The following is a 26388-nucleotide window of genomic DNA, read 5'->3' as shown; positions in this document are numbered from 1 at the left end:
ATTTCCGTCTGTATATCAGTAGCCACACCTGGAGAGCGGGTGGCCAGGTAATCACATAAATATCCGTCCGGTTTGAAGTCACGGCACACCTGCCATACCTTTCTGTTCACGATATCGTACGCATCACACCACATTACCGAACGCCAGCAGCGCACAGCCACACCATGCAACACCAACACCAATAATAATGATAGTAATAATAATGAGGCCAGTAAAACGCGGGAGTATATGGCGTAAGAAACATGTATTGCCAAGTCAGGGGGAAAAAAATATGGTAAATCAATCACCTTTTATGTGCATCTACAAGGCATAAAGACACCCGAAGTCGTCACCGTGGCCCTGTGTGTGTGTGTGTGTGTGTGTGTGTGTGTGTGTGTGTGTGTGTGTGTGTGTGTGTGTGTGTGTGTGTTAAAAGCCACGTGTGACAGCTGTAAGTTACGAGTAAGAAGAACAGCGACACACCGAGCGGGCATCGACGAGGAGGAGGAAGAAGAGTAGGAAGAGGAAAGGAGAAAGTGAGATTTATTCAATTTCCTCTCTCTCTCTCTCTCTCTCTCTCTCTCTCTCTCTCTCTCTCTCTCTCTCTCTCTCTCTCTCTCTCTCTCTCTCTCTTCGGGTATCTGTATAAGGCACTATCACACAACAAGGCAATGACTGTGGACCATTTAGTGTATGCGTGACTCCTTCGTTCCTTCATTCGTCCTTCGTCCCGTTTGCCTTCTCTGTAAATAATCTTCCTTCCGTAAAAAAATAAATAACACAATAAATAGTCTCCACAGATACACACACACACACACAGTGGAAGACAAATTCAGGAGTGTACAAACGTAATACTCATCACACATCGTCCAACTCCTCATAACGAAATCATTACATCCGTGTAAACAATATAAAACGTAATATAATAAAAGATAATAATATACAACATAACCGTAAACATGGTTCACACGTACTCGGCTCCTTTGGTCAAGGCGCCGGCGTATCGCGGCGCCGCAGCAGCCATCACTGGAGGAGCCACACACGCACACATGTACACGTCAGACGCGTACACAGTGGCAGACACCAAGCGAGTTTTCCCTACGCTCTACACCTGACATTGACGTGGACAGCGACTACGTGATGTTATATCCGGCAGCGAAATCACAGCACGCTACCTGTGACGCAAGAAGTGTGTACAAAGTAATGCCGAACTAGTGTGTGTGTGTTTGTGTGTGTGTGTGTGTGTGTGTGTGTAGGTGGGTAGGTACGTAGGTGTAATAATTGAAGAGCTCTGGTATATCCGATGACTCAAGATGCGAACATGTATTATGACACTATTTCGGTGGCAGGTTTCGTCGCGGGGTCGCGGACGAAGGGTCATCGAGGACAGGTGTGGTGAGGTCACGCCCTTCACGGCGGGACGCCCAGCACTGGCGGGGCCGTGCCCCGAGGCAGCCGGGCACCGCAACGCCGCGCGGGGCCGGGGCCGCCGTCGCCTCCCCACCACGATGCTCCAAACTTTAATTATTTTTTTCCCGTTTGCTTCCGTTTTCGGTGAAAATTTTTGACAGTTCGCTGAATCAAATATTTTTTCCTTCGGATACAGGGCCGATAGGAATTTTCATTATTCCAACCCATTTTATTTGTATATAAAATAGAACAGATCTGAGATCCATGTTACCGTTATATATATATATATATATATATATATATATATATATATATATATATATATATATATATATATATATATATATATATATATATCATCGCTTCAAATACTTAGCTGAGCATCCGTATGCAATTTCAGTAATAGTAGTGCTAGCGAAAAAAAATATATTTAAATCTATATTTCTACATTTCCGTGAGACAGTTGAAATGTTGGTGAATATAATAAATATTCATCATTTTGTAAACTTTTTAAGGCTTTGTCTTCATCACTATCCTGGCGGACGAAGCGTTACTCAGTAAGAGGCAGCACCTCGGGGGTGGCGGCCCACGGCCAAGGTGGCTGCGTGCTGGGGGGACACACCCTGCTCACAGGCGGTGACCGTCACCACCACGACACAGGTAACACGCGCTGCCGCGGACGTGACATCATCGGAAGCACGTAAGACAAGTGGCGATGTTGGCGGTGGCCCACGAGGGTGTGAGGAGGTGGAGGTAGTGGAACAGACTAAGGTGATGGAATAGGTATACGGTGGTGGTGGTGGTGGTGGTGGTGACAGTCGTAGGCAGAGTTAAGCCATGGGTTGCCCAGACGCCGTCTTGCATGAATGCCGGCCAGGCTTGCTGCCCCCTAGCCAGCGCTTCTCCCTGAACACAAGCTTACCAACAAAAGATAAAACTGGAAACAATGGAAGTTATAGCAGCGTGTGTTGAGGCAGGAACACTGGGTAGGAGGCAGTGAGCATAAGCGGCAGAGAAGCAAGATGGCGAGTGGCCTAACTCTCCCTGGGTGGTGGTGGTGTTGAAACAGCTGTTGGTGAGGTGGTACAAGGTGTTGGTGGTCGCCGCGCGTGGCCTGTCCTCGAGACGAAACAGAAGTTTAGTGATCGACTTGTTTGATTCCTCGTTGCATGTCGGCGAGACGGACGCGTCGGTGTGTCAAGCGCTGCACGCCGTGACGCCCGCAGCCTCTTCAGACACTCCGCTCAGAATTTTTAACATTTTCTATATCATTTTCACGATAAGGTATACTGCAGTACAATATATAAACTTTCACACCAATATAAATATTATGCTCCGAAATGCTCTGGATTGCAAAAATACTCAAATCTTTTTCCCCGTCCATGCGAGGGTAGAAAAATAATGCGGTTTTTTTTTCTTTTTTTTCCTACCGGTACATAGTTTCCGTTCATTACCACAAAATAATGGCGCATCAAGAGAACTCGTGTTCTGGCCACATTACGCAGCTTTATTAATTCCTTTTTGCTGAGCCTCATCGGCGGCCGCGTTGACCTCGCTGGCTCGCCCACGCCACGTATCGGGCCGTCAATTACCGCAGTGTTTGGCTTGACGAGTTTTTTTTTTTTCAGGAATAATAATCGTTAACTTCATGAGGAAGTTTGCGATTTTTTTCTAGCGATTATATAATGACGGCTCGGACCCTTTTTGTTGTGGCCGGATTGTGCGACCTGTTCGGCAATATTTACTGATGCTCATGGTTTTTATTTGTTATATTATGTGAATCGGGTTTGTGTGAATCTGTAGACGAATGAGTTAATCTACCTTATCGTGCTGGTTTGTCAGCCGACCGAGATCTTTTACTTTGTAAATCCTGGACTCAAAGAACGTGATAATAACTCTGAGGGGTTGCGAAAGGAATGCAGTTAGTGACCCCAATGAAAATAGCGCGAGCAATGATCCCTGTTGGCCTGCCCGAGTCTCCCAGACTCATGGGGCCAGCTAATCCTGCTCCTCCAGGTGCTTGTACAGACCCTCAAGCACAGCCTTAAACTGCGCCTTGATGGGCGTCCGCTTCACCTTCAACGCCGCCGTCACCAGCCCAGACTCCGGCGTCCAGGGCTCGGGCGTGAGGAACACAGCGGCGGGCAGGTCCCACCGCCCGAGGCCCTGCTTCTTGCCGTGAGCCTTCAGCTCCTCCAGGACAGCCTCCGCCACAGCCTTGTCATCACACATGTCCTGCGTGGTGGTGTCCTCTAGGTGGCCCAACTTGGTCCCGATCTTCTTGATGTGGTCCGGGTGTGGTACGACGATGGCCACCACATTCTTGGCCCCAGGGTGTGCACACACGCAGATGCTGTCCACGAGCGGGTGTGTCTTCAGCTTGCTCTCGATGCTGCCCAGCGACACAAACTCGCCGTTGTTCAGCTTGATGAGGTCCACCTTGCGATCAATGACACGCAGGACGCCCGTCTCGTCCATCTCACCGATGTCACCCGTCCGGAACCAGCGCATGCCATCCCGCTCGAAAAACACCTTGTTGGTCATCTCCGGGGAGCGGAAGTAGCCTCGGGAGACCATGGGGCCGCCCACCACGATTTCACCGCGCGGGTTGGGCTTGTCCGTGACAAGATAGCCGCCCTCCGCCCAGTCCTCCAGCACGAGTTTCACGCCGTGGTTGGGCGGCCCGCAGTGCCCCGTGCGGGCGTCGTGGGTGTCCATGCTTGTGATGCACGCGGAGGTCTCCGTGGCGCCGTAGCCCACCTGCAACGTGCAGCCGAACATGGCGCGTATCTTATTGTGGGTCTCGGGCGACACAGGGGCGCCACCCACCACTAGCATTCGCAGCTGTCCGCCGAGCTCTTCCTTCACGCGGTTGAAAATGAGTATGTCCAAGACCTTGCTGGCAAACGAGGCGCCCTCCTGCCGCTGCTTGTACTTGAGCGCCTCCTTGAATATCCTGGCCTTGATGTTGCCTTGGCTCTCGATGGCCTGAGTGACGCCTTTGATGATGCGCTCCAGGATGAGGGGCACCGCACTCATGCAGGTAGGACGCGCCACCCGTGCATCGCCCAGCGTGCCCTTCATCACCTTGGCGCTGGTGTTAGTGAGCGTGAAGGGAGACGAGTAGGCGATGGTCACGTTCATAGCCATGAGGGCCGTCTCGGTGGCCAGCTCCATCACGTGGGCCAGCGGCAGGTAGGCGATGTAGGTGTCCCCGAGGCCGAGGTCCGCCTGGATGCAGTACGCCGTGATGGCAGAGAAGATGTTGCGGTGGCTCAACTCCACGCCCTTGGGTCGGCTGGTGGACCCGCTCGTGTACATGATGATGGCCACGTCGTCAGCCTTAGGTGGCTCGTGCGGCTTGGCGTCCTCCGAAGTCTCCAGAGTGAGCACTTCCTTGAAGCCAATCACCTGCATGTCCTTGGGCGCCTCGAGGGTGGAGCCGACGCCTTCCAGCTGGTCCTCGATGACGATGATGCGGCGCAGCAGCGGGCACTGCGGCGCGATCTTGAAGAACCGCGGCAGCAGGTCGTGGGAGGTTATGGCCGTGTGCACCTCCGTCTCCTTGAGGCTCTCGGCGATGCTGTCGTTCGGCAGGTTGGTGTACAGCGTCACCACACTGGAGTTGTTGGTGAGGCAGCCCACCGCCGCCACGAACCACTCAGCGCGCGTCTCGGCGAACATGGCCACGCGGTCGCCGCTCCCCAGACCCATGTTCCTCATGCCTGCGCTGAAGCTCGTCACATTGTCCAGCACCTCCTTGTAGGACATGTAGCTGTAATCCCCGAGCCGCAGCTTCACCAGCTTCTTGTCGTTCTCCTGGATCTTTTGCCGCTCCAGCAGCTGTCGCGTCCCCATGCACTGCGCCTCGCCATGATTGTTGGCGGCGAACTCTAGAATGGCCGGCACCGTCAAGGCGTCTTTGCTCTGCAGCTCCTCAAGCAGGTCGAAGCCGTGCTTGTGGCCGCCGTCTCCTTTGACCCACGAGAAGTCGTCCAGCAGCTTTCCGCCATTCTCCACGCCCATCTTGCCTGCAGCCAGCAACCACACCAACATTAGCGGATTAGTTATTATTCCTCGTTACTAAATGTACAGATGTCTTCCTCTCCTCTCATTCTCCATATAGATTAATGATATCATGCTTATGAAATAACTGTCTCTAATTCTAGTACTTAGTATCCAGCAGTTCATTTTTCTCACATTGCCCCCCCCCACCCCACCCCACCCCTCCCACCCCTCCGCTGCGTCCTTGAGGCACGCTGAGTTGTGTACTACTTATTCCCCGCGTGTTGCCCCGCCATACCGACCTGACGCCCACACCTGTCACGCGGCCTCATATTTATAACCCTCACCCTCGTTTATATCATATTCCTAAACCCCAACACCTGCTATTGTCTTATTTTATAATCCAGCCTGACTGACCGCGTAGACTGTTCACCTGCCTCACTAATCAGATAAATGGCTAACTGAATAAATAATACCTAGCTGCCTAAATGACTTACTCTATATTGAGCTAATAAATTACATAATTCACTCTGCATATGAAATTACGTACAATGAACATCTGCATTAGGAACGAATACCCTCGGTAATGTGAAGACTTCTCTTTAATCCCTTTTTTTTCATATAACCGCACGAGCGTGTCTCCGCCTCACCTGTGTGTAATACCTGCGTCCCTCAGCGATGCTCCGCCCCGCCGCCCCGCTGTTCCCACGCTCCCCCGGGATGTGCTTGGCCCTGGAAATAGAACGTGTTGTCAGATCATCCGTGTGTGTGTGTGTGTGTGTGTGTGTGTGTGTACTACTATCGGCCTTAGAGTCGTCACGGCCATGAAATACCTCCAGTGAGAAAACTTTTGGCAGCGAGAGAGAGAGAGAGAGAGAGAGAGAGAGAGAGAGAGAGAGAGAGAGAGAGAGAGAGAGAGAGAGAGAGAGAGAGAGAGAGAGAGAGAGAGAGAGAGAGAGAGAGAGAAATAATAAAAACACGAAGGAATAAATTAAAGAAACTAGGAGAGAAAACACACAAAAAAAAATAGACAAAACAGACAGAGACGAAACAGAGGAAGCAGAAGACAGCAACACAAACAACAACACAAACACAAACGCAGACACAGGCACAGACAGAGACAAAGGAGCCAGATAGGAGCCTGCACATGGTCAGGTGTTGAGGGGCGGGGCAGGTGCATGGCAGGCGGGGGCATGCCACCTTGGAGCAGTGCCAGCCGCTCAGGGCCACGAGTACACCTGTCCTCCCCTGCCGCCGCCTCCATGTCACTGGCCTTAAAACACAAATAAAGGCAAAACGTCTATACATGGTGTGGAGAGAATGAAGGTGGTGCCTGTTAGTAATAATGGTGGTAGGTGTTTGTAATGGTGGTGGTGGGTGTTAGTAGCAGTGGTGGTGCATTAGTGGTAATACTCGTAATAGTTGTAGTAGTGGTAGTAGTAGTGGTGGTGGTGGTAGTAGTAGTAGTAGTAGTAGTAGTAAGAGGAGGAGGAGGAGGACACCAACAGTATACATAACCGCTATTTCAACTATAATAATAATAATATACACCACTTCCAACACACACACACACACACACACACACACACACACACACACACACACACAGGCACACCATCAGTCAAGTTAGGTTGGACAGTTTAAATGTTAACAATGTCGGGGATTTTGGAGTCCGGGGCAGCCAGCGGTGACGGACGGGGCTGCCAACACACACGGGGCGGGGAACAACAAACAGGCTGAACAAACACGCGCCAAACACAAGCACTAAGCACCCTATGATAAATGATGTTGTCGTCTGCGAATACTTTGTGACGGCCGGAATATATATACTACAGGCGAGGGACCACCGGAGTAAAGGAGGGTATTATTATTATTATTATTATTATTATTATTATTATTATTATTATTATTATTATTATTATTATCATTATTATTATTAGGATCGTGAGGACATGTATTGAAGTTAACCTCAAGAGAAAGCAAAGTAGTAGTCATATTACGTCTGCCTGAAGCTGAAATTACCGTCTCAATTATCATCATCATTATTATTATTATTATTATTATTATTATTATTATTATTATTATTATTATTATAGGTATCGTGAGGACATGTATTTAAGTTAACCGCAAGAGAATTCAAAGTAGTATGTCTGAAGTTGTCATCACCGTCACAATTATCATTATTATTATCATTACTATTATTATGTGATTTGCCAAGAGGTGGAGGAAATTGATGCATTTACAGAATTTAGATTAGTTGGTTTCATGAAGGTACTGTGTAATTCTTAATAGTTGGTGCAGTAGTAGTAGTAGTAGTAGTAGTAGTAGTAGTAGTAGTAGTAGTAGTAGTAGTAGTAGTAGTAGTAGTAAAAGAAAAAAAATAACAAGGAACTAGAAGAACAAGAATAACTAAAACAACAAAATTAACAAGACGAACAAGTAGTAGTAGTAGTAGTAGGAGAAGGAGGAGGAGGTGGAGGAGGAGGAGGAGGAGGAGGAGGGGAGGAGGAGGAGGAGGAGGAGGAGGAGGAGGAGGGGAGGAGGAGGAGGCCATCAAGCAGACAGCTACCGTCGTGCCAGTCAAGTCAGTCACTGCCGGCGGAAGTTCCATTTCCCTAAATTTTCGTGAATAAAGGAAATGCCGGACAGAAACACTAGGCATTCCTGGCGCGTTCCCCTCTCTCTCTCTCTCTCTCTCTCTCTCTCTCTCTCTCTCTCTCTCTCTCTCTCTCTCTCTCTCTCTCTCTCCATCAATCATAATTTAAGCAACTTTAATTCCACTTGTTCCATTCATAACGGCTTTGCGATAAGAGAGAGAGAGAGAGAGAGAGAGAGAGAGAGAGAGAGAGAGAGAGAGAGAGAGAGAGAGAGAGAGATGACTTTTCCATAAATAGCGACCATGTGTGTCTGACGATGAAATAAAAAGAAAAGAATAATAATAGAGAAAAAAAATATGTTTAATACATATAATTCCGCCTCGAAATTCCCCATTAATATTCTTTGGTTATACGATTTTAACTTTTATTTTCCTCAACATAGCGACTTAACTCTAAATCGTGTGTGTGTGTGTGTGTGTGTGTGTGTGTGTGTGTGTGTGTGTGTGTGTGTGTGTGTGTGTGTTGCATAGCTCTTTTCGTCCTTGGAGAGAGTAATAAAACGGTCTTAAGCTTAATGTTTTCTTCTCAGTAACATACCCTACCTTAATGGACAGGGAGGAAGGGGGGGAGTGAGAGAATGGAGGGAAGGAGGAGGGAGAGGGGAAGGGGAGGGTGAAATGGTGAGAGGGGAAGAAGGAAGGGAAGGAAAAGAGAAGGGGAAGGAGGAGAGGATAGTGGAGGGGAAAGGGAAGAGGGGAGAGGAGAGGGGAAGAAGGAATGGAAAGGGGAGAGAAGGAGAAGGAAGGAGAGGGGAGGCGAAAGGGAAGGTAAGGGGAAGGGGAATGGAGGAGAAAGGGAATTTAAGGGGAGTTGAAAGGGAAGAGAAGAGGGGGAGAGGGAAAGGGGAAAGATAATGGGACGGGGAAGAGGAAAGGGAAGGGGAAGGGGAGAGAAGGGGGAGGGGAGGGGAAAGGGAGGGTGAAGAAGCGGGTGCGGGTTGTTGCGAAAGGGACGGTGACGGGAAACAGATCATTTGCTTCAATAAAGTACTGAGAGAGAGAGAGAGAGAGAGAGAGAGAGAGAGAGAGAGAGAGAGAGAGAGAGAGAGAGAGAGAGAGAGAGAGAGAGAGAGAGAGATTTAAATAGGTATCAGGTGGCCGTGGGATGGGACACACACACACACACACACACACACTGTGAAATGTAGCAACTGCGGTTCTTCATCTTCGTTCCGCTTTTTTGTTGTGTAAAACTTTTCTTGGTGCAACTATTTCCTGCGGGCAAAGGAATCCAAGAAGTAGCAGCAATAGTAGCAGTAGTAGTAGTAGTGGTAGTAGTAGTAATAGTAGTAGTAATAGTAGTAGTAGTAGTAGTAGTAGTAGTAGTAGTAGTAGTAGTAGTAGTAGTAGTAGAAGCTGGCAGATAAGGAGAACCAAAACTCCATCAGCCTTACCAGGTCACTCATCAACAGGATCATCGCTCAGGAGGCAGAGGGCGAGATAGACCAAACAGAAATAAGAGATATTAAAAGAAAAATCTCAGAAGAAAGGCAACAGGCCCAAAAAGACGAGCTGGACCGTCTTACACACCACCTGTCCACAGAAATGGGTAGAAAAATACACACAGCACAGGAGGCAGGCGCCTCTAACTGGCTAACGTCATTACCAATCAGAGCAAAGCGCTTCAGCCTCAACAAACAAGAATTTGTCGACGCCATTGCTCTGAGATATGGCTGGCCGATTGAGGGACTGCCTGATCTCTGTGCATGTGGATCACCAAATGATGTCACCCACACCATGACATGTAAAAAAGGAGGCTTCGTCTGTATTCGACACGATGAAGTGAGGGATCTGACAGCCAGCATGCTCGGGGAGGTATGCCAAGACGTCACTACCGAGCCGGCACTGCTTCCCCTGGACGGCGAACACCTTCGGTACAGGACAGCCGATACTTCACAGGAGGCACGGGTTGATGTAAGTGCCCGCGAATTCTGGGTGCGCGGACAGCGGGCGTTCATGGACATCCGCATATTCGACCCGATGGCTGCCTGTCACCGTGAGCTGCCCCTGCAAGCCGCCCACCACAGGAACGAGCAGGAGAAGGCAAGGGCATACGGTGAAAGAATCCAACATGTGGATCAGGGCAGCTTCACCCCCCTCGTCTTCACCACATCCGGCGGGATGGGTCCCAGGGCCCAATGCTTCTACGCATGCCTCGCGGAACTAATCTCAGAAAAGAAGCATCAGCCAAGGAGCCACGTTGTCGCCTGGATGAGGTGTCGCCTCTCGTTCTCCCTGCTCAGGTCGGCCATCCTATGTCTCAGGGGCACCAGACACTCTGGCCCAAAAGCCACCACCATCTCCAATATGGACTATGAAGCCACAGTGGTGGAGAGTGACATTAGGGTGGGTCGGGAGTGACTTGAGTAGGGAAGGAAAGGGGGATCTAGACGTAATAGATGATAGGTGATTTAGTGTCAGGTAGTATTAGCGATATGGTTGGATGCCACAGTCATTAGCGAACAGAGTTGGGGCTAATGACCTCCAAACTATGGAGCCCTCCATGATTATGTGTTGGGAAAATAAACATGGGTGGAGGTATCATTTATGTTGTAGTAAAAAAAAAAAAAAAAAAAAAAGTAGTAGTAGTAGTAGTAGTAGTAGTAGTAGTTATGGCACTTAAATGAAGAGAAAATAGTAGTAGGAGTAAAAGTAGTAGTAGTAGTAGTAGTAGTAGTAGTAGTAGTAGTAGTAGTAGTGGTAGTAGTAGCTGTGGTGATGGTGGTGGAGGTGGTAATGGTCACGATGGTGGTGGTACGGATTCAATTAACTTCCACATCATGTCGAGTATATAAAAAAATAACCATAAACATTCCCTCTCTCTCTCTCTCTCTCTCTCTCTCTATTGCAGTTATCACCCACACCCTTCACCCTTCCTTCCTTCCACCCTGCCTGGCCTTGCGTCAACCACTCCTTTCTATTATACCAAATTTCAAGGGCACATCACTTTGCCTCGTAAAGCGCAGCCTTTTTATAGCGGCATGAACCTTGGGAACGCCAGGCACTGAATCCTTAAGGGGCTATGGGCTATATTTTTAAACATTTTTGCGCCCAAGAACACGTAATTTACTAGTCTTTCGTGGGAGTTTAGGGGATTTCCAGGGGTACTTTTATGACCCTGGTGGTAGTCTGAGCCTTCTTCTGTACCGTGAACCTAAAAGAACACTCATTAGAACTCGATTAACCTCCTTTTTGGACTTTGGAAATAGTTGGTGTGAAGAGTGGGAGCATCTGACAATACCAACCACTGGGCAAATTTTCCGTGGATCCTAAGTCAAACCACGATTTCAGCCAGCGTGGTTCTCATTAATTTCTTGTTATTGCTGATGCTGATGATGGTGAGTAATACCGTCGTCCATCGGTGAAATTTAACGTAGCTTTGGAAGATCGTGGACAAGTCAGAAAACCACGGAAATAGGAGAGCCACGCCAGCGGAAATCGTGGTTTGACTGAAGATCCACGGAAAATTTGCCCAGTGTAATAACCCCTTTAAGTCTTTTGAGGTTCTTATTCATTAACGTATCGGACTTCAATCCCAATTTTCCAAGGCCACAGAGAGGATTAGCCGGGATTTCATTGGTGATTGTCTACTCCATTGTGCAGAAGTCGGGTACAACTCTGTCTAGGACCACAAAATAGTCCATGAAAATCCCAGCATCTTTTACGAGAGAATTTCAGACAAGCGAACTGAGATGCCGATACGTTAAGATGACACCCCTTAGAGTTTATGATGCATTGCCCTCTATGTTACTCCCTGGTGTTGTTGTTTTTTGTACGTTACGTCAGTGGCTATACGAGTTTTTTTCTTAAGTTTTTTTTTTCTGACTATGCTCACCTCTGCTCTTCGCCTCTTCGCCTCCTCCCGTCCGCCCTCACTCACCACTCCAGCACACTGACTTACAATCTCTCCCTCTCTCCCTCTCTCTCCCCTGCCCCTCTTCCTCCCTCTCGTGTAGCATGCAGCATCCCTCCCTCCCTCGCCCAACCCCTTTACCCACACCCAGCTGTAAATGTGATGCCACCCCCATCACTTCTCGTTCTCCTCCTCTGCTTCTTTTTCATCATAACTAGTTCTGCCCCTCCCCTCACATGGACTATTTCTGGTTTTCTTGTAATCTCACACCTCTTCATTTTCTTCTTAGTTTTTACCCTCCTCATCCTCTCATCGCCTTGTTATATCGTACGTTTTCATTTTTTTTCTTTAATCTTTATCTGATCTAACCTTACTCCCCTCTTCTTGTAATGTCTAGCAATTCTTATCCTTCTCTTCTTAATCTCTTCCTCTTCTTTCTCTTTTTATCATCCCCCTCTTCTTTATCTTCATTTTCATCCCTCTTCCATATTTTCGTCTTTACCCTTTTTTTTCCACTCATTTTCATCCTCTTCCTTATCCTCATTCTCATCCTCCTCTACCTTTTCCTGATCCTTCTCTCTCTCTCTCTCTCTCTCTCTCTCTCTCTCTCTCTCTCTCTCTCTCTGTTTGTGGCTGGCGCATTTTATTCAAGCTCTTTATTTGTCTTCCTCTTCCTCCTTCTGACTGGCGTTGATAATTGTTTACACGTCTTCTTTTTTCTCCCTTCCTTCATCCGCTTCCCCCTCTCCCCTCAACCATCACCCCTTCCCCTCTTTTTTTAGCATCCCTTCATCCGTCTTCCCTCCCCATCACCTACCCATTAACCTTTCCCATCCACACACAACTTCCCTTCCTTTAATCTTACCGGTTCCTATAACTATTACCTTCTTCGAATCCCCCCCCCCTACCCCCGTCTTCCGCCGCCTACGCGAATCTGTGAGAGGACTGACATGTCTAAAAATAAATCTAAAGTCACCGTGGATTCCAGGCTTTCGAACGCAGTGTTGCACGATTACTCAGAGACGCGTTCGGGTGTGTGTATCGTGTCTTCGCTTTCCGCCTTTAAAAAAATCCATTGTGAATGATTAATACTCATTTTTATGTTATTCTATACAAAAACTTTTATATATTGTGTTAAAGGTGTCTTATAATTATGCAGATATGTCGTTGGTAATTTTGGAATGATTGTAATGTAATAGTAGTAATAGTCGTAGTAGTAGTAGTAGGAGGAGGAGGAGGAGTTGTATTATCTTTTCCTGTTCCCGTCCAAGATATCATCTGCTGGGAGATAACGCCTGGACTAATCAACAAGACAGACAGACAGACAGACAGGCAGACAAGCAGTCACGCGGAGAATTAATGAGTGCAGTGTAGCCAGATAAAAATCGAAACAATCGTGAACCAAATAAAATCATGATGACGGTGCACGTAAGAAAATAACATTCACCGAGAAGTTAGAAAAAGACCATAAATAACGAGAGATAAACGGATCATGTGCAAGAAACTGACGACCGCAAAGCCAAGACATTAAGATAAGAATACAAAAGAAAACGTTGTGAAAAGCACAGATTACAGCACCAGGAAGCAATAACACAGACAGAAGCAAATGTTATGATGAAAAGATAAATATTAAAGGACCAACCGAGGAAATAAAAAAAACGTGAAGACGAATATAAAGGAGAAATAAACTTTGATGAAGACAATAATAAATGAATGAATACACAAGTTCTAAGCTGTTATAAAGAGAAGACAAACAAGATGAACGTTTATGTACACGAAGTCAACGTTGAGGAGCCTGGGAACGTGTGTGTGTGTGTGTGTGTGTGTGTGTGTGTGTGTGTGTGTGTCCTGCTCTACTTATTTAACGGGTCAAGGGACGAAAGGATATTACACCCCCCCCCCCTTTCATCCTCTCTCTCTCTCTCTCTCTCTCTCTCTCTCTCTCTCTCTCTCTCTCTCTCTCTCTCTCTCTCTCTCACTAATAAGCACGTAAAAATAACTACAACAATCTTCCTTACTCTCCCTTATTCCATCTGCGTTGTGTCACTTTCTTCCCCTTCTCCTTACCCCTTCCTTCCTCCTTCCCTCCTGTAATCCCTTCTTCCCTCTCGTTCTGTAACCTTCCACCCCTTTCTCCTCCTCTCAATATCACCTTCTCATTCCCCTTCTTCTTGTGGTTCTTTCTCTCCCTCCTTTCCTTCCTACACCTCTCCTATGACTTCCCTTCCCTTCTCCCCTCTATCTATCTCTTATTATTCCCTTCTTCCTTACACCTCGTCCTATTCTAGTTCCACCTTTATCTCCTAACTATACATCTCCCTCTTCTAGTTTCTCCTCTTTCTTCATCTCTTCTCTAGTGTCCCATTCTGTTCTTCCCTTCCTCTATCTCTCTCTTCTTGTTCACCATTCCCTCTTTTTTCTTGTTCCTTTTCCTCCCTCCCTCTACCTCTCCCTCTTCTACGTATTGTCACCTCACCCTCCCTTTCTCTCTCCCTCCCGCCGTCTCTCAAGGACCACCGATAACAAAGTCCACGTGGCAATCAGAACACGAGAAATCACCCTTACGCTCCCTTATATTAGAGGCTGAGGAAAAGGAGGAGGAGGAGAACAACCCACGCCTTAGTAGTGCTTTGATAGTCGGCGATAAGGTTCAAAGAGTGTAAAATTTTAAAAAATGTAACACTCCAGTTCTTTATCTTTTTAATTAAGAGGGATAATCCGTGGAATTCTCTCCTTGTTGTTTTTATTTAATCTCCTTTGAGTGGTCAGGAAATGAGCTCTTAAAGTTATAATGGTTGATAAGTTCCGGTTCGTACTAGTAAGTTTCAGTATTCAGTATTGTTTGCTTTAATTGACGGGGATAAAGGTTATGGAAGAGGATAATGTATAGCTAAAGAATAAGTAATAGTAGTAGAAGTAGTAGTAGTGGTAGTAGTGACCGACAACCGCAAAAGAAAGGTGAGCCGGGGTAAGGTTGCGAGACAGGTAGGAGGAGGAGGAGGAGGAGGAGAAGGGACACACAGACAGAGGCCTCAACAGGTGGTCTTCAACTAGTGCACCTCCTCCTCCTCCTCCTCCTCCTCGACCCCTATGCATTTTCTTTTTCATTGCATTTTTCATCCTATCATATTCTTCTTTTCGTCTCTCTCTCTCTCTCTCTCTCTCTCTCTCTCTCTCTCTCTCTCTCTCTCTCTCTCTCTCTCTCTCGTTAGTATCTTATCCCTCTCCACTTTGTCTCCTCTGTTCCGTTTTTTTTTTTTCTTTCTGTGTTCAAGGTTAAAGTTCATTGGTCGTTAATAATTAAATAATGTATGCGTGTACTTGTGTGGCAGTGACTAGTATAAACTCTCTCTCTCTCTCTCTCTCTCTCTCTCTCTCTCTCTCTCTCTCTCTCTCTCTCTCTCTCTCTTTTTTAACCTACAACTACTACTACTACTACTACTACTACTACTATACTACTACTACTATACTACTACTACTATCACCCCCACCCCCACTATTGCCATTCATTGTACTACTGTTATCCGTTGAACCGAATAAATTTAAGTCATTGTCAAGCGTGTTTACATTCACGTAGCCAAAACAGCTGCGGGCCACACACACACACACACACACACACACACACACTATAATCTTGACCTTTCCTTGTTTCTCTCTCTCTCTCTCTCTCTCTCTCTCTCTCTCTCTCTCTCTCTCTCTCTCTCTCTCAAAATCTCCTCATATCCTTTTGTACACGTTTCATATACTTCCTCTCAATCCTCCTCCTCCTCCTCTCAATATCTCGGGGTGAGGAAGCCAAAGGAGGTGACAGGTGAGGCGGCCTTAATTAAGACCTGTGAGGGGCAATTAGGGTGACCAAGTGGCGCTCACCTGGGTTGCTCTGTTTTTCTATGTATACGTTTCTTACATTTCCTGTATGTTGTAATAAGCCCTTCCCCTCATCCTGTCTGCTCCTACATATATAATCAACGCTTGGGTCTGTTTGTAACGGTGATGTTAACAGACATTTCACAAGAGGTGCATACGATTACTCTGTGTGTGTGTGTGTGTGTGTGTGTGTGTGTGTGTGTGTGTGTGTTAACTAGAGTACAATAGCGTCTTTCAATGAACGTGCTATCAGAAGTCTAGCCAACAAAGAGACAGACAGGACATAAAGGAACAATGCAAGGCAGGGCTCACAAAAGTAACAGGTGTGACAGTTTCCTACAAGTTACTCCACCACCTCAACTCTTCCCTGGCAATGCTTACCTCCACGCCCATTGCTAACAAACTCAAGGCCACAACCCTCCTCATTGACGCGCCCAGACCTTTGTTGCTTCATCCCAGACCCCGTGCTTCCGCCAAAGCAGCCACACCAGTTATATCAAGTGTTTCTTTCTGTTGACCTTTGAATGTGTAACTGTGTGTGGTGTTGGATGTCAAGAGCTCAGTAATGCACAGTGATTTCCGATTCTTTTTTAGTTGTTTATTCGGCTTTGAAGATTAGGGAATATTGGTTTTATTACTTAGTTTTCGTTGTCATTGTTTTCTGTAGTTTCCTTTCGATCTAACGGAACTAAGTGGTGGTGTTTTCAGTCACTTTTCGTTTAGTGATGCTGTACGATATGAGTGTTCGGTGCCAGACGTACGAACAGGATCTACGTCAAGGAAAATTGTTGCCCGTTTGTTTCCTGAGGTGAACCGGTCATGTGACGAAGCACAGACAAACTTTATACACTAACAGTACCCCCTGCTGCTTGATACACCGAATACAGCCACTACAGTGACACTTGAGGCAACATGAGATTTTACACCAGTTGTCACCTAATATTGATTCAAAGCCGACCCCGCGTGCCCCCAGGGTGAAGGAATCCCCGGTGTGCCCCCTGCCGAAGAGACACGCCCTGGGAGGTGGAAACATGCTGTGGGATATGGGAGGGCAGCACCTGTGGACAATTTTAGCCACCCCTTCAAATGGTCGGGGCGGCAGTGCGTGATAAGGAGGGCGGCGAGTGGCGTCATCCAAGACCATCTTGAATTCCCACATTCCTACACCTCCTGCTTACCTCACAGGCGATGGGTCCAGTTGGCGAGCCTCGGCTTCATCAGAGAGTGGGTGACAAGCTCGTGTATCCGCTTAAAAGGCGCTTGAATTCCTGTGTCACTTGCCGGACGTGGCGTGTCTGCCGCCGCACTCGGGGCCGCCTGCCTCGCCTACAGTTGCCAGTGGTGGCCGGCATGCATCCCGCCGCCCCTGCCTTCGCCCGATTTTGAATTTGTGCCTGTTGCTTCTCAGTCTGGGAGCGTGGCATGCATGGTTATGTAGGCTGACGAAACCCCCCCAGGCCTTCATGTTCTGTGGCCGAAGCCTTTTCTTCAACGTACATGTATTTTTGTGTGTGTGTGTGGTGTAGAGTGTATTTCCTTGGCTGTCCCTCCAACGTGTTTAGCTGCTGCACTTGTTTCGCACAATTAATGCCTTTGTAGTGCATTCCCCGCACCCCCCAAGGACACCCCATGTCAAATACCTCCCCTGGGCATACTCTCAAGCACCCACTCTCCCTCCCATGCCTCTAAATATTCATTATGACATGGCACATCAACGCGTCAACCCCACGTAAAGGAGGCCGTGAAGAGCGATGCCTTCCGGAAACTATCGTTCAGGGAACAGTAGTGCCAACTCGGCCAACTGTTGCTTCTCTCAGAGCTATCAATATGCTACCTCTTTTTCAACGGTGCTTGCGATAGTGTGTCTATGTAGCTACTCTAAAGCTGGTTCGCTAAATGATATAATTGGCTGGAGGGTGATTCTGTGATGCCAAATGTGTATAGTAAGTGGGTTTGTATATATAACGAGATGCTGAGGAGGGTTTCTATGTATATAATTTTTCTTCTTCAAAGGTCTCCACTCAGCGAGGTGACCGGAATAACCCCTTGATACCAGCTTCTTATTTTTAGGCCTACCTTGGAATGTGACCCTGTCGTTTGGTTATACTCTCTCTCTCTCTCTCTCTCTCTCTCTCTCTCTCTCACCGTGGGGCATGATATTTGAAACTCTCCCCTCCACCTTCTCCCCATGCCCGTTTCCACTTTCCTGCCCGGGGCCTTCCATACGCCACACACTCATTGTTCTTTAAACCTCCTCCACTTGTTCCACCCACTCGTTTTCTTTTTCCATTCTCACATCCTTCACTGCCATACGCCTCCACTCCATATGTCTTCTCATCCTTATCCAGACTCCACTTCGTTCACCCTTTTCACTTCCTGTTCCAGCGGTACACATTTATTTTTCTTTTACGCTCCTTTGTTTCTACCCAGCTTTCTACTTTCTACTCTCTACTTTTATTTGCCTTTCTACTTCTGCGTTCATTATTTTTAACTTTTTTTTATTTTGTCTTGTTTTATTCCCTTTTTTTCCTCTTTACGCCACCACAGTTATGACCTTATGACACACACACACACACACACACACACACGCGCAAACCACAAGTGTCGCATCTCTGATAATTACAGTGTATGAAATAAATATTAAAAAAGTTTCTCCCGAGTCTTATTCCTGTCACGTCTTTGCATGAACCTAGCGACTGTGCATCATCATCATCATCATAATCATCGTCGTCTTTCTTATACTTTTACTCCATTAATCCACTCACACACGTTCTTCACGTATCCACTTTGCTATTCTCCACAGCTCCTTCCACTTGCCTTCCACACTCGTATACTTCATGAAGTTAACAAAATCTATACTTCAATCAATGCAACGGTAATAATTCATGGAAGAGAGAGAGAGAGAGAGAGAAAACCTACCAGAATTACCTTCAATTTCCCATAACCAAGAAATACATTTATTATTATTATTATTGTTATTATTATTATTATTATTATTATTGCCCCCGTCAGGCCGTTCCTTCCCCTTCTTCCACCCCTGATTAGTAGCTGGTTGTGTGATGGCCTCGGGGTATCTGCGGGGCTCTTGCATTAGCCTCTCGCTCGTCCCCGGCATGACTATTGCAGCGGGGCCATGCATATATGACCAACACGTCCATTCGTAATAATAATAATGGCGCACTTCTCATAGTAATCTTGTTAATCTTCCATTGCCTTGTTAATTCTTGCCCTGGTGCTGAAGGCCTTGGCATAATGTACAACAATTAATAAGTTACCAGGAGAAAAACAAAAGTATTAAAATGGAGTAAATTAACTATTATTCTCCTTTTTTATCGGTCATTAAAATCTACGATGGCGAGTAGGGAATTAAATTATCTGAAGGGGAACTAAGATATGAAAAAAAGTGATAAAATGGAAACAATTATCCTGTATTTTCAGTCATTAAGGACCTGCACGGAGTTTGAACACTCCTGCCATCTATAATTTGCTTGGGGCGAGGGGCGAGGGTCTTGCTCCTATAATTTTCAAAACGAGCGACCTTCCCCTTCACGCCGGGGGAGGAAAGAAGAGAAGGAAGACGGGGCAGGAGGCGGTGAAGGGGCAGACACGGGGGTGGGGAGAAATGAAGGGAAGGAAGACGGGGCAGGAGGCGGTGAATGGGCAGACACGGGGGTGGGGAGAAATGAAGGGAAGGAAGACGGGGCAGACATGGGCGAGGGAGGAAGGCGGGGCGGAAGACGGTGAAGGGGCGGGGGAGGAACGAAGGGAAGAAACGGCAGACGAGGCAGGAGTCGGTGAAGGGGCGGGTGGGGCAGACACGGGCGGGGGAGGAACGAAGGGGAGAAAAACGGGGCGGGCGGGGAAGATACGGAGCGGGGAAGAACGAAGAGGAGAAAAACGGGGCAGGTGGGGCAGACACGGGGCGGGGAAGAACGAAGGGAAGAAAAACGGGGTAGGCGGGGCAGACACGGGGCGGGGGAGGAACGAAGGGAAGGAAGACAGGACGGGCGGTGAATACACGGGGCGAGGAAGAACGAAGGGAAGGAAGACGGGGCAGGAGAAGGTGAAGGGGCGGGCGGGGCAGACATGGGGCGGGGGCGGGGGCGAGTCTTAGCGCGCCCGTCACCCCGTCACCCCGCCGCCCCGCTCACGTCGGCTCGGTGCGCGCGCAGGTCGGCGACTCTATTGATCTCGGCGACGGACCCGATTTATCCAGCGGGTGTCCATATTTCCCATAGACGCGGCGCCCCACTGATTCCCGCCGGCGAGGACGCGTCTGCCGCTCCGCTAGGCACTGTTGTTCCTCGAAGCGGCACGCGGGGGCCTCACATTTTACTTTACGCTTACTTAGCCGCGCATAAGGACGCTCTTAGCACGCAAATACCAGCTAATTCGGTGTATTTAGGCACCAGGAAAGTTCGGGTACGGCCTAAGTGTGGAGTCTCCCATTCTTGAACGCACTTGGATTTTCTTGCTCTTCTTTTCTTTCTATTTGAAGTGTTAGTGTTTGTGTTCACTCCAGAGGGAATGGTGGGTTGCGTCCTGGCTGGGTACATGCTATTGTTTCGTGTCTCCCGGGGTTAGTGGGGGCTGGGAGGGCAAGGGAGGTGGAATGAAGGAAGGAGGGGAGCAAGGAGATACTTTAATGGACTTTGTTGATAATAGGAGCCGTGTGGTTTATCCGCCGTAATGAAAAGTAGCTCCATTGGTCTTCCTTGGGTCTTCCTCCTTCCCCCGTCATTAGAGGAGGGATGAGGAGAGTCGGTTATGGGCCTTATGGCTCGTACGCGGCGTTTTCACTTCCCAGGCGGCCGTGATGGCGTACTTTTGTGTATAATGCTTTTGTCTGATGAGGGAACTTTGGACTTTTGTCTCCGGAAGGTTCATCAAAGCAGAGCGAGTTGACTGAAGTTCTCTACTGAATACCTGAGAGAGAAAAGCCTGCGTAAAGGAGGAAGGGAAGAAGGACTGGAGGAGGAGGAGGAGGAGGAGGAATAGCAGCAGGAGGAGGGGCAGGAGGAGGACAGGTTGAGGAGGTGAAGCAGACGAGAAAAATGTAAGGCAAATATAATATGAAATGCTTTTTACCTCTGGCCTTACAGATGTTAAATAAGAGCTGAGCATTTTCGAGTCTTCCATTAGGTGACAGGGGACAGATTTTTCACAACAGTCGTGTGTGCACAGCCAACAACACTGACAATATAAGTCCTGATGTCCTAGATAATGGACCGCTTGATGGGATTCGAAGCTCATGTGATGTATGGTGGTGAGTGATGCGTGTAGATAAATAATATGTATTACGAATGATCTGGTATAATGTATGGTGTTTCGACTCTTTCCTCACTATAGTTGGATGCATTGACACGCCTCCAGTCACTCTTCAAACATGCCAAGACTAAAAGCGAAGGAATAGACACGCAAACCAAAATGACCACCTACAGCTGCCCCAAGGAGTTCAGGCGTTAGGAATACAACCCGTCTCCTTGATTTCTCACTATTATATCTGTCCAACCTAACGACATAATTACAGGCAGTCACGCCAAGAAGTATGACACTCCTAATAGGACATATAACACCAATCCAGCCTTGTCATGTAAACAAATGTATGAAATATAATACAGTACATTAGAATAATTTAATGTCAACAAACCATCCTCATACATTATATTTTCGGCACGAGACGGACAGTACATTCACCTCACGTTTTCGGGGTCTAATCTGTCTTTGTCACTGTTCTCCGTTGTTGTTTTACGTCCTTTTGTCCTCGAGCACAGCAGAGGTCAGTGGGTCCGTCCCTCCGACTCTGGCAGGGCGTACTCTCCCTCCACGACCCCAGTTCAGAGTTCGCCGTCAGCCCCCAAAGTTTGTAACGGAAGCACTACCACTACACGAGCTGCCAATCACTCCACGCCATCTATGTCTCCGTCACACCGTTGCCAGATTGTCGTACTCAGAGCATAGTATTTACCGGTTTTTGACGCCTATTGCCAAGAAACCTCAGAAATTAACTATTTTAACGATAATTTTAAGTGAATCTCCTTATTGGGGTCCACGAGGCTGAGTAAGACAACCTGGCAACTTTGCTCCGTCATCACTACATCGGTGTTCATTACTGTTCGTCTTCTGGTCTCTCGTTCTGTTTTCTTTTGTTGGAGCAGCGTCTGTCGGGCTTTTTGTTCCTCTTTTTTATGTTTTTTTGCCCCTGAGCTGCCTCCCTTGCTGTAAAAAAAAGTATTTCTCACACCTCCTGACGGGAACACTGACGCCCTGTACCCTTTCTAACACAAGAGGTGGTTTTTACTCTTATTTTCCCCTCTTTTGTTTTTCCTTTTAGTTGAATATTTGAGGACACGACCTTGAAATCAGAACCCACAACAAAAATACACGAATCATATACCTCCAACCTTTTCCTGTGTGTGTGTGTGTGTGTTTTCGGTATGTATGTGGGCGACCCTGTTTCTTTTTTCATCCCGGTAATGAGGCGAGTGAGCGGCCTTTAGCGGTGTTTTGTGCTGTCGATAAAGTGTTAATTGGTCGCTGATTGGGTCATTTATCTCCGGCCCGCCACCAATCACGGCCTGCCATTGTGGGCGTCGCGTCTCTAAATGGATCGTAACGCAAAATATTAATAATGCTGCGTGGGGGATTTGTTGATTCGTCCCGCCATCCCCTCTTGTTGTTGTTGATGTTGATGATGATGTTTACCTGTGTTTACCTGTGTCCGGGGTTCTGGCAGGTGTGTGACGGTGTATCATTACTGTAAACTCTGTAAATCCGCATTAAATCTTTGCATGTGATTATGGCGATGTGCTACACTCAGCCAGACAACGTTATTCAAAGGGGGAGAGCGCAGGATTCAATAAACACACACACACACACACACACACACACACACACACACACACACACACACACACACACACACACACACACACACACAGCGATTAGTTAATTAGGATGTTCATAACGAGTATAACGTTAGAGGACTTATTTCAACGTATGTATTTTTTATAATGAAGATAATAATGATAATGATAATAATGGCATAGATAAGTTGTGTTTCCTCCTACCGTTGCGTCCCTTTACCTGTGTCAACAATTAGTGCATCTGTGGCTTCATTCCGACCTGTGTACCTGTCTAAATGTGCTGTTTTATTGTTCTTTGCTGTCCAGAGAGAGAGAGAGAGAGAGAGAGAGAGAGAGAGAGAGAGAGAGACTTTTAATGGATGAAAGTGATCGTACTGAACAGGTTATACATAGATAGCATTCGTATATAATAATGATAATGATGTTGACGGTCTTGATGATGATGATAATAATGATACTACTAATAATAATATTGATGAAGAATGTCACTAACCTTTCTCGAAGTGTAGTACATCACTGAGTACGGGGAATCGAACTTGGGTCTTATGAGTAGAAGTCGAGATTTTTTACTACGTTATTGCAGTTTCTCTAATAAACCACAACAGCAGCAGGAACATTAGTCGTGACAGAAGAAACAAACTAAATCACACACACACACACACACACACACACACACACACACACACACACACACACACACACACACACACACACATTAACTTTATCAATATATGAGTTGTTATTTTCATTGTTACTTTTGGTGTTGCTGTTTCCTGTTTGCCCTAAATAAAAATAAGAGTATGCCCATTTTTACTTTAATCTCCTCCTTCCTTCCCTCCGTCAGTTACTCCCTTATCTTCCTCCTCATTCCTTCACCTCTCATTCACACACACACAAACACACACACACACACACACACACGAGCATGGCCCAAGCCTGCCGCCACGTTTGAGGGAAATTCCAGCCTCAAGTCCCTCGCCAATTTGTCGCGATTCATCAGTGTTTGAGGCGAAATTGGTCTGCTGGAGGAGCGGGAAGAGAGGACGGGGAAGGGAGATGAGGGAGGAAACGGGAGGCATTGAGGAGATGAGAGGAGGAGGAGGAGGTTGTTCTGGTGGTGGTTGCGGTGATGATAGTGGTTGTTTTGAAAAGGCTGACAAGAGGGAAAGGAAAGGCAGGAAGGGGAGTGAAAATGCCGGAAAGAGAGAGAGAGAGAGAGAGAGAGAGAGCAGGGTGTCGGGGCAGCAGGATGGATGAGTGTAAGAAAAGAGAAGAACGGGAAAGTTTTGGAAGTGATAAAAATGTCAATAAAAGCGTGATAAGAAATTCTGACAAAAGGGAACATGAAAAATACGCCAGAGAGAGAGAGAGAGAGAGAGAGAGAGAGAGAGAGAGAGAGAGAAAATCATTGGTGCATTCCTCTCCCTCAGACCTTGTGTGGAGACGAAGCTGCACGAGTTTACTTCAATTAATTAAATGTGACTCGTTTCCCGTGCTCGACTCAGGGTTCGAAGCTTCGCGGCTCAAATGAAACCTCTACCAGTGACCTTTGAACCTTACTGAGGAGATTAAGGTCAAAGAGTACTAACAAAGAGAAAAAAAGAAAAAGTAGCAGTAGAAGATTTAGCAGACGATTTTATATGTAAAGTAGAAGTTGTATTTCAGTTACACACACACACACACACACACACACACACACACACACACACACAGAGGTTTACACGTCAGATGAATTGTTTGTGTACATTGATTTCGCTCTGATGGGTAAAATTCTCTCTCTCTCTCTCTCTCTCTCTCTCTCTCTCTCTCTCTCTCTCTCTCTCTCTCTCTCTCTCTCTCTCGTTTCCTCTTCGTTATCTCCTTTTGTTGCATTCCTTATTTTTCTCCTACTTGTCACTTTTCTCTTTGTTCTCTTTCCCCTTTTCTTCCGGTTCCTTTTCTCTCTCCTCTTTTGTTCATTTACGTTTCTTCCTTTTGTGCTTTCATCTTTACACGCTTTTCTCTCTCTCTGTCTTTCTTTATATTATGCCCGCTGCGTTTTCGTCTCCCTGTCTGGCTTTCTGTGTGTCTGTCTGTTGTTTGGTTTGGCATATTTTATCTCTTTTTTCTCTTCGTCTTCCTAAATGCGTGATCTTATTTGACTACACAAACGCGTCCTTCCGGGAAACAAGGATTTTGATACGGGAACTTGGAGAGACGAGATATTTATTCCCACTACCATCATCACCGACACCACCACCTCCATCACCACCCCTATCACCATCCTTCTTCACTTCCACTATCATGTAGAATTCACCATCATTCACTGCACCGCCACCAAGACAATAATTACAGTTCCCTTCACCATCACCATCACTTCCTCTTCCACTGCTAACACTTTATCCGTCACCATCACTATCTCATTACCTTCACCATCACCAGCAGAAGAGTTATTTTGTCTCTCAATGTCACTAGCACATATTTCATCACCATTTTCATCACTTGTGTTCATTGTCACTCAGCTTTATCGCCTTTGTCACTATATTTCACTGTACAGTATCACCATCACTTCAACACTTATACACTAACACTTACCATCGTTCGCCTCACTATCACTACTATTGTGTGTGTGTGTGTGTGAGAGAGAGAGAGAGAGAGAGAGAGAGAGAGAGAGAGTGTGTGTGTGTGTGTGTGTGTGTGTGTGTGTGTAAAATTCACCGCGGCCTGATCACGTGTTGGACTCGTAATCGCCAGCAGGTACCCTCCCGACATGAGGAAGTGCTCTTTATCGTCGATCTCTGGGTACTGCCAGGACCTCACCAATGAGTCAATGACCTCACACTCCACACACCCCATCCCCCTTGCTCAAGGGGGGACAGTAACCACTCCTAGTCAACGGAGAGAATCCGGCCTGAGCGGGCTCGAACCGCCGCTGAGTCAGACCATGAAGCCTGGCAGCGCTGCCCTCTAACCAGTTGTACCACGGTGTGTGTGTGTGTGTGTGTGTGTGTGTATATATATATATTCTTTCTTGCTCCACCGTCACACGTGTCACAAGTCTATACATGTTTAAAAGAAGTGAACTAACATGAATAAACACGTTATTCCACTTGTAACTTTCTCTCTCTCTCTCTCTCTCTCTCTCTCTCTCTCTCTCTCTCTCTCTCTCTCTCTCTCTCTCTCTCTCTCTCTCTCTCCATAATGATGAGTGGTGAAACTGCATCCCACGTTCATATTTCCTGATCTCGCCTCACGTTCCCAGACTTGCGAACGCCACTCCGGGGACGCCGCCGCTCCGCTTTACGGTAATAATACATCGCACGCGTTCGCTATAACCCGGGACGTAATCCACTGTTATTTCACGTTAATCTGGAATGTCACGTGGTGGGGGGGGGGGAGGAGAGGGGTGAAAAGGGGGGGGAGGGGGAGGCGATTTGATGCTTCTGTGGGTGATGGTTTGTGTTGTGGGGGGGAGGGGGATAGTGTGTGCGTGTGTGTGTGTGTGTGTGTGTGTGTGTGTGTTATGGGTCGATTAGGTGAGCCCGCCGCTGCTCACGTGACATCAGGCGAGACACAATGGACGGTCTGGGTGAATTGATCGGTCTGTCTGTCTGTCTCTTCCTCATACGGTGGTGGTGGTGGTGGTGGCGGTGCATAACAGAGAGAGAGAGAGAGAGAGAGAGAGAGAGAGAGAGAGAGAAATTGTTCGAGGCTTTTGAGTGACTGCATTTCTTTTTTTTCTTTTATGCTGTTTTTTTCAGATGTATTAGTGT

The 26388-nt window shown here is 47.1% G+C and overlaps 1 protein-coding gene across 2 annotated transcripts; it reads right to left on the bottom strand.

The window, feature by feature from the left end:
- Positions 1-225: 225 nt before the first annotated feature.
- LOC127008629 (long-chain-fatty-acid--CoA ligase 4-like) lies at positions 226-17830 on the bottom strand. Of its 2 annotated transcripts, none has more exons than XM_050880905.1 (3): positions 16949-17830; positions 6045-6126; positions 226-5420 (listed from the first exon to the last, which is right to left on the bottom strand). In XM_050880905.1, exon 3 carries the CDS (start codon positions 5413-5415, stop codon positions 3388-3390), a length of 2028 nt encoding a protein of 675 aa, XP_050736862.1. In that variant the 5' UTR covers positions 5416-5420; positions 6045-6126; positions 16949-17830; the 3' UTR covers positions 226-3387. The 2 variants fall into 2 exon arrangements, with proteins under 2 accessions (XP_050736862.1, XP_050736863.1); XM_050880906.1 differs by lacking the exon at positions 16949-17830 and adding an exon at positions 11886-11957.
- Between the last annotated feature and the right edge of the window lie 8558 nt (positions 17831-26388).

The sequence above is a fragment of the Eriocheir sinensis genome, chromosome 38 (genome assembly GCF_024679095.1).
Source record: "Eriocheir sinensis breed Jianghai 21 chromosome 38, ASM2467909v1, whole genome shotgun sequence".
Lineage (NCBI taxonomy): Eukaryota > Metazoa > Arthropoda > Malacostraca > Decapoda > Varunidae > Eriocheir > Eriocheir sinensis.
This window is presented reverse-complemented; position numbering and strand designations above follow the sequence as displayed.

Bases quoted from the DNA above. Each gene is read 5' to 3' on its own strand.
- LOC127008629 (XM_050880905.1), bottom strand. From the start codon at position 5,415: ATGGGCGTGGAGAATGGCGGAAAGCTGCTGGACGACTTCTCGTGGGTC.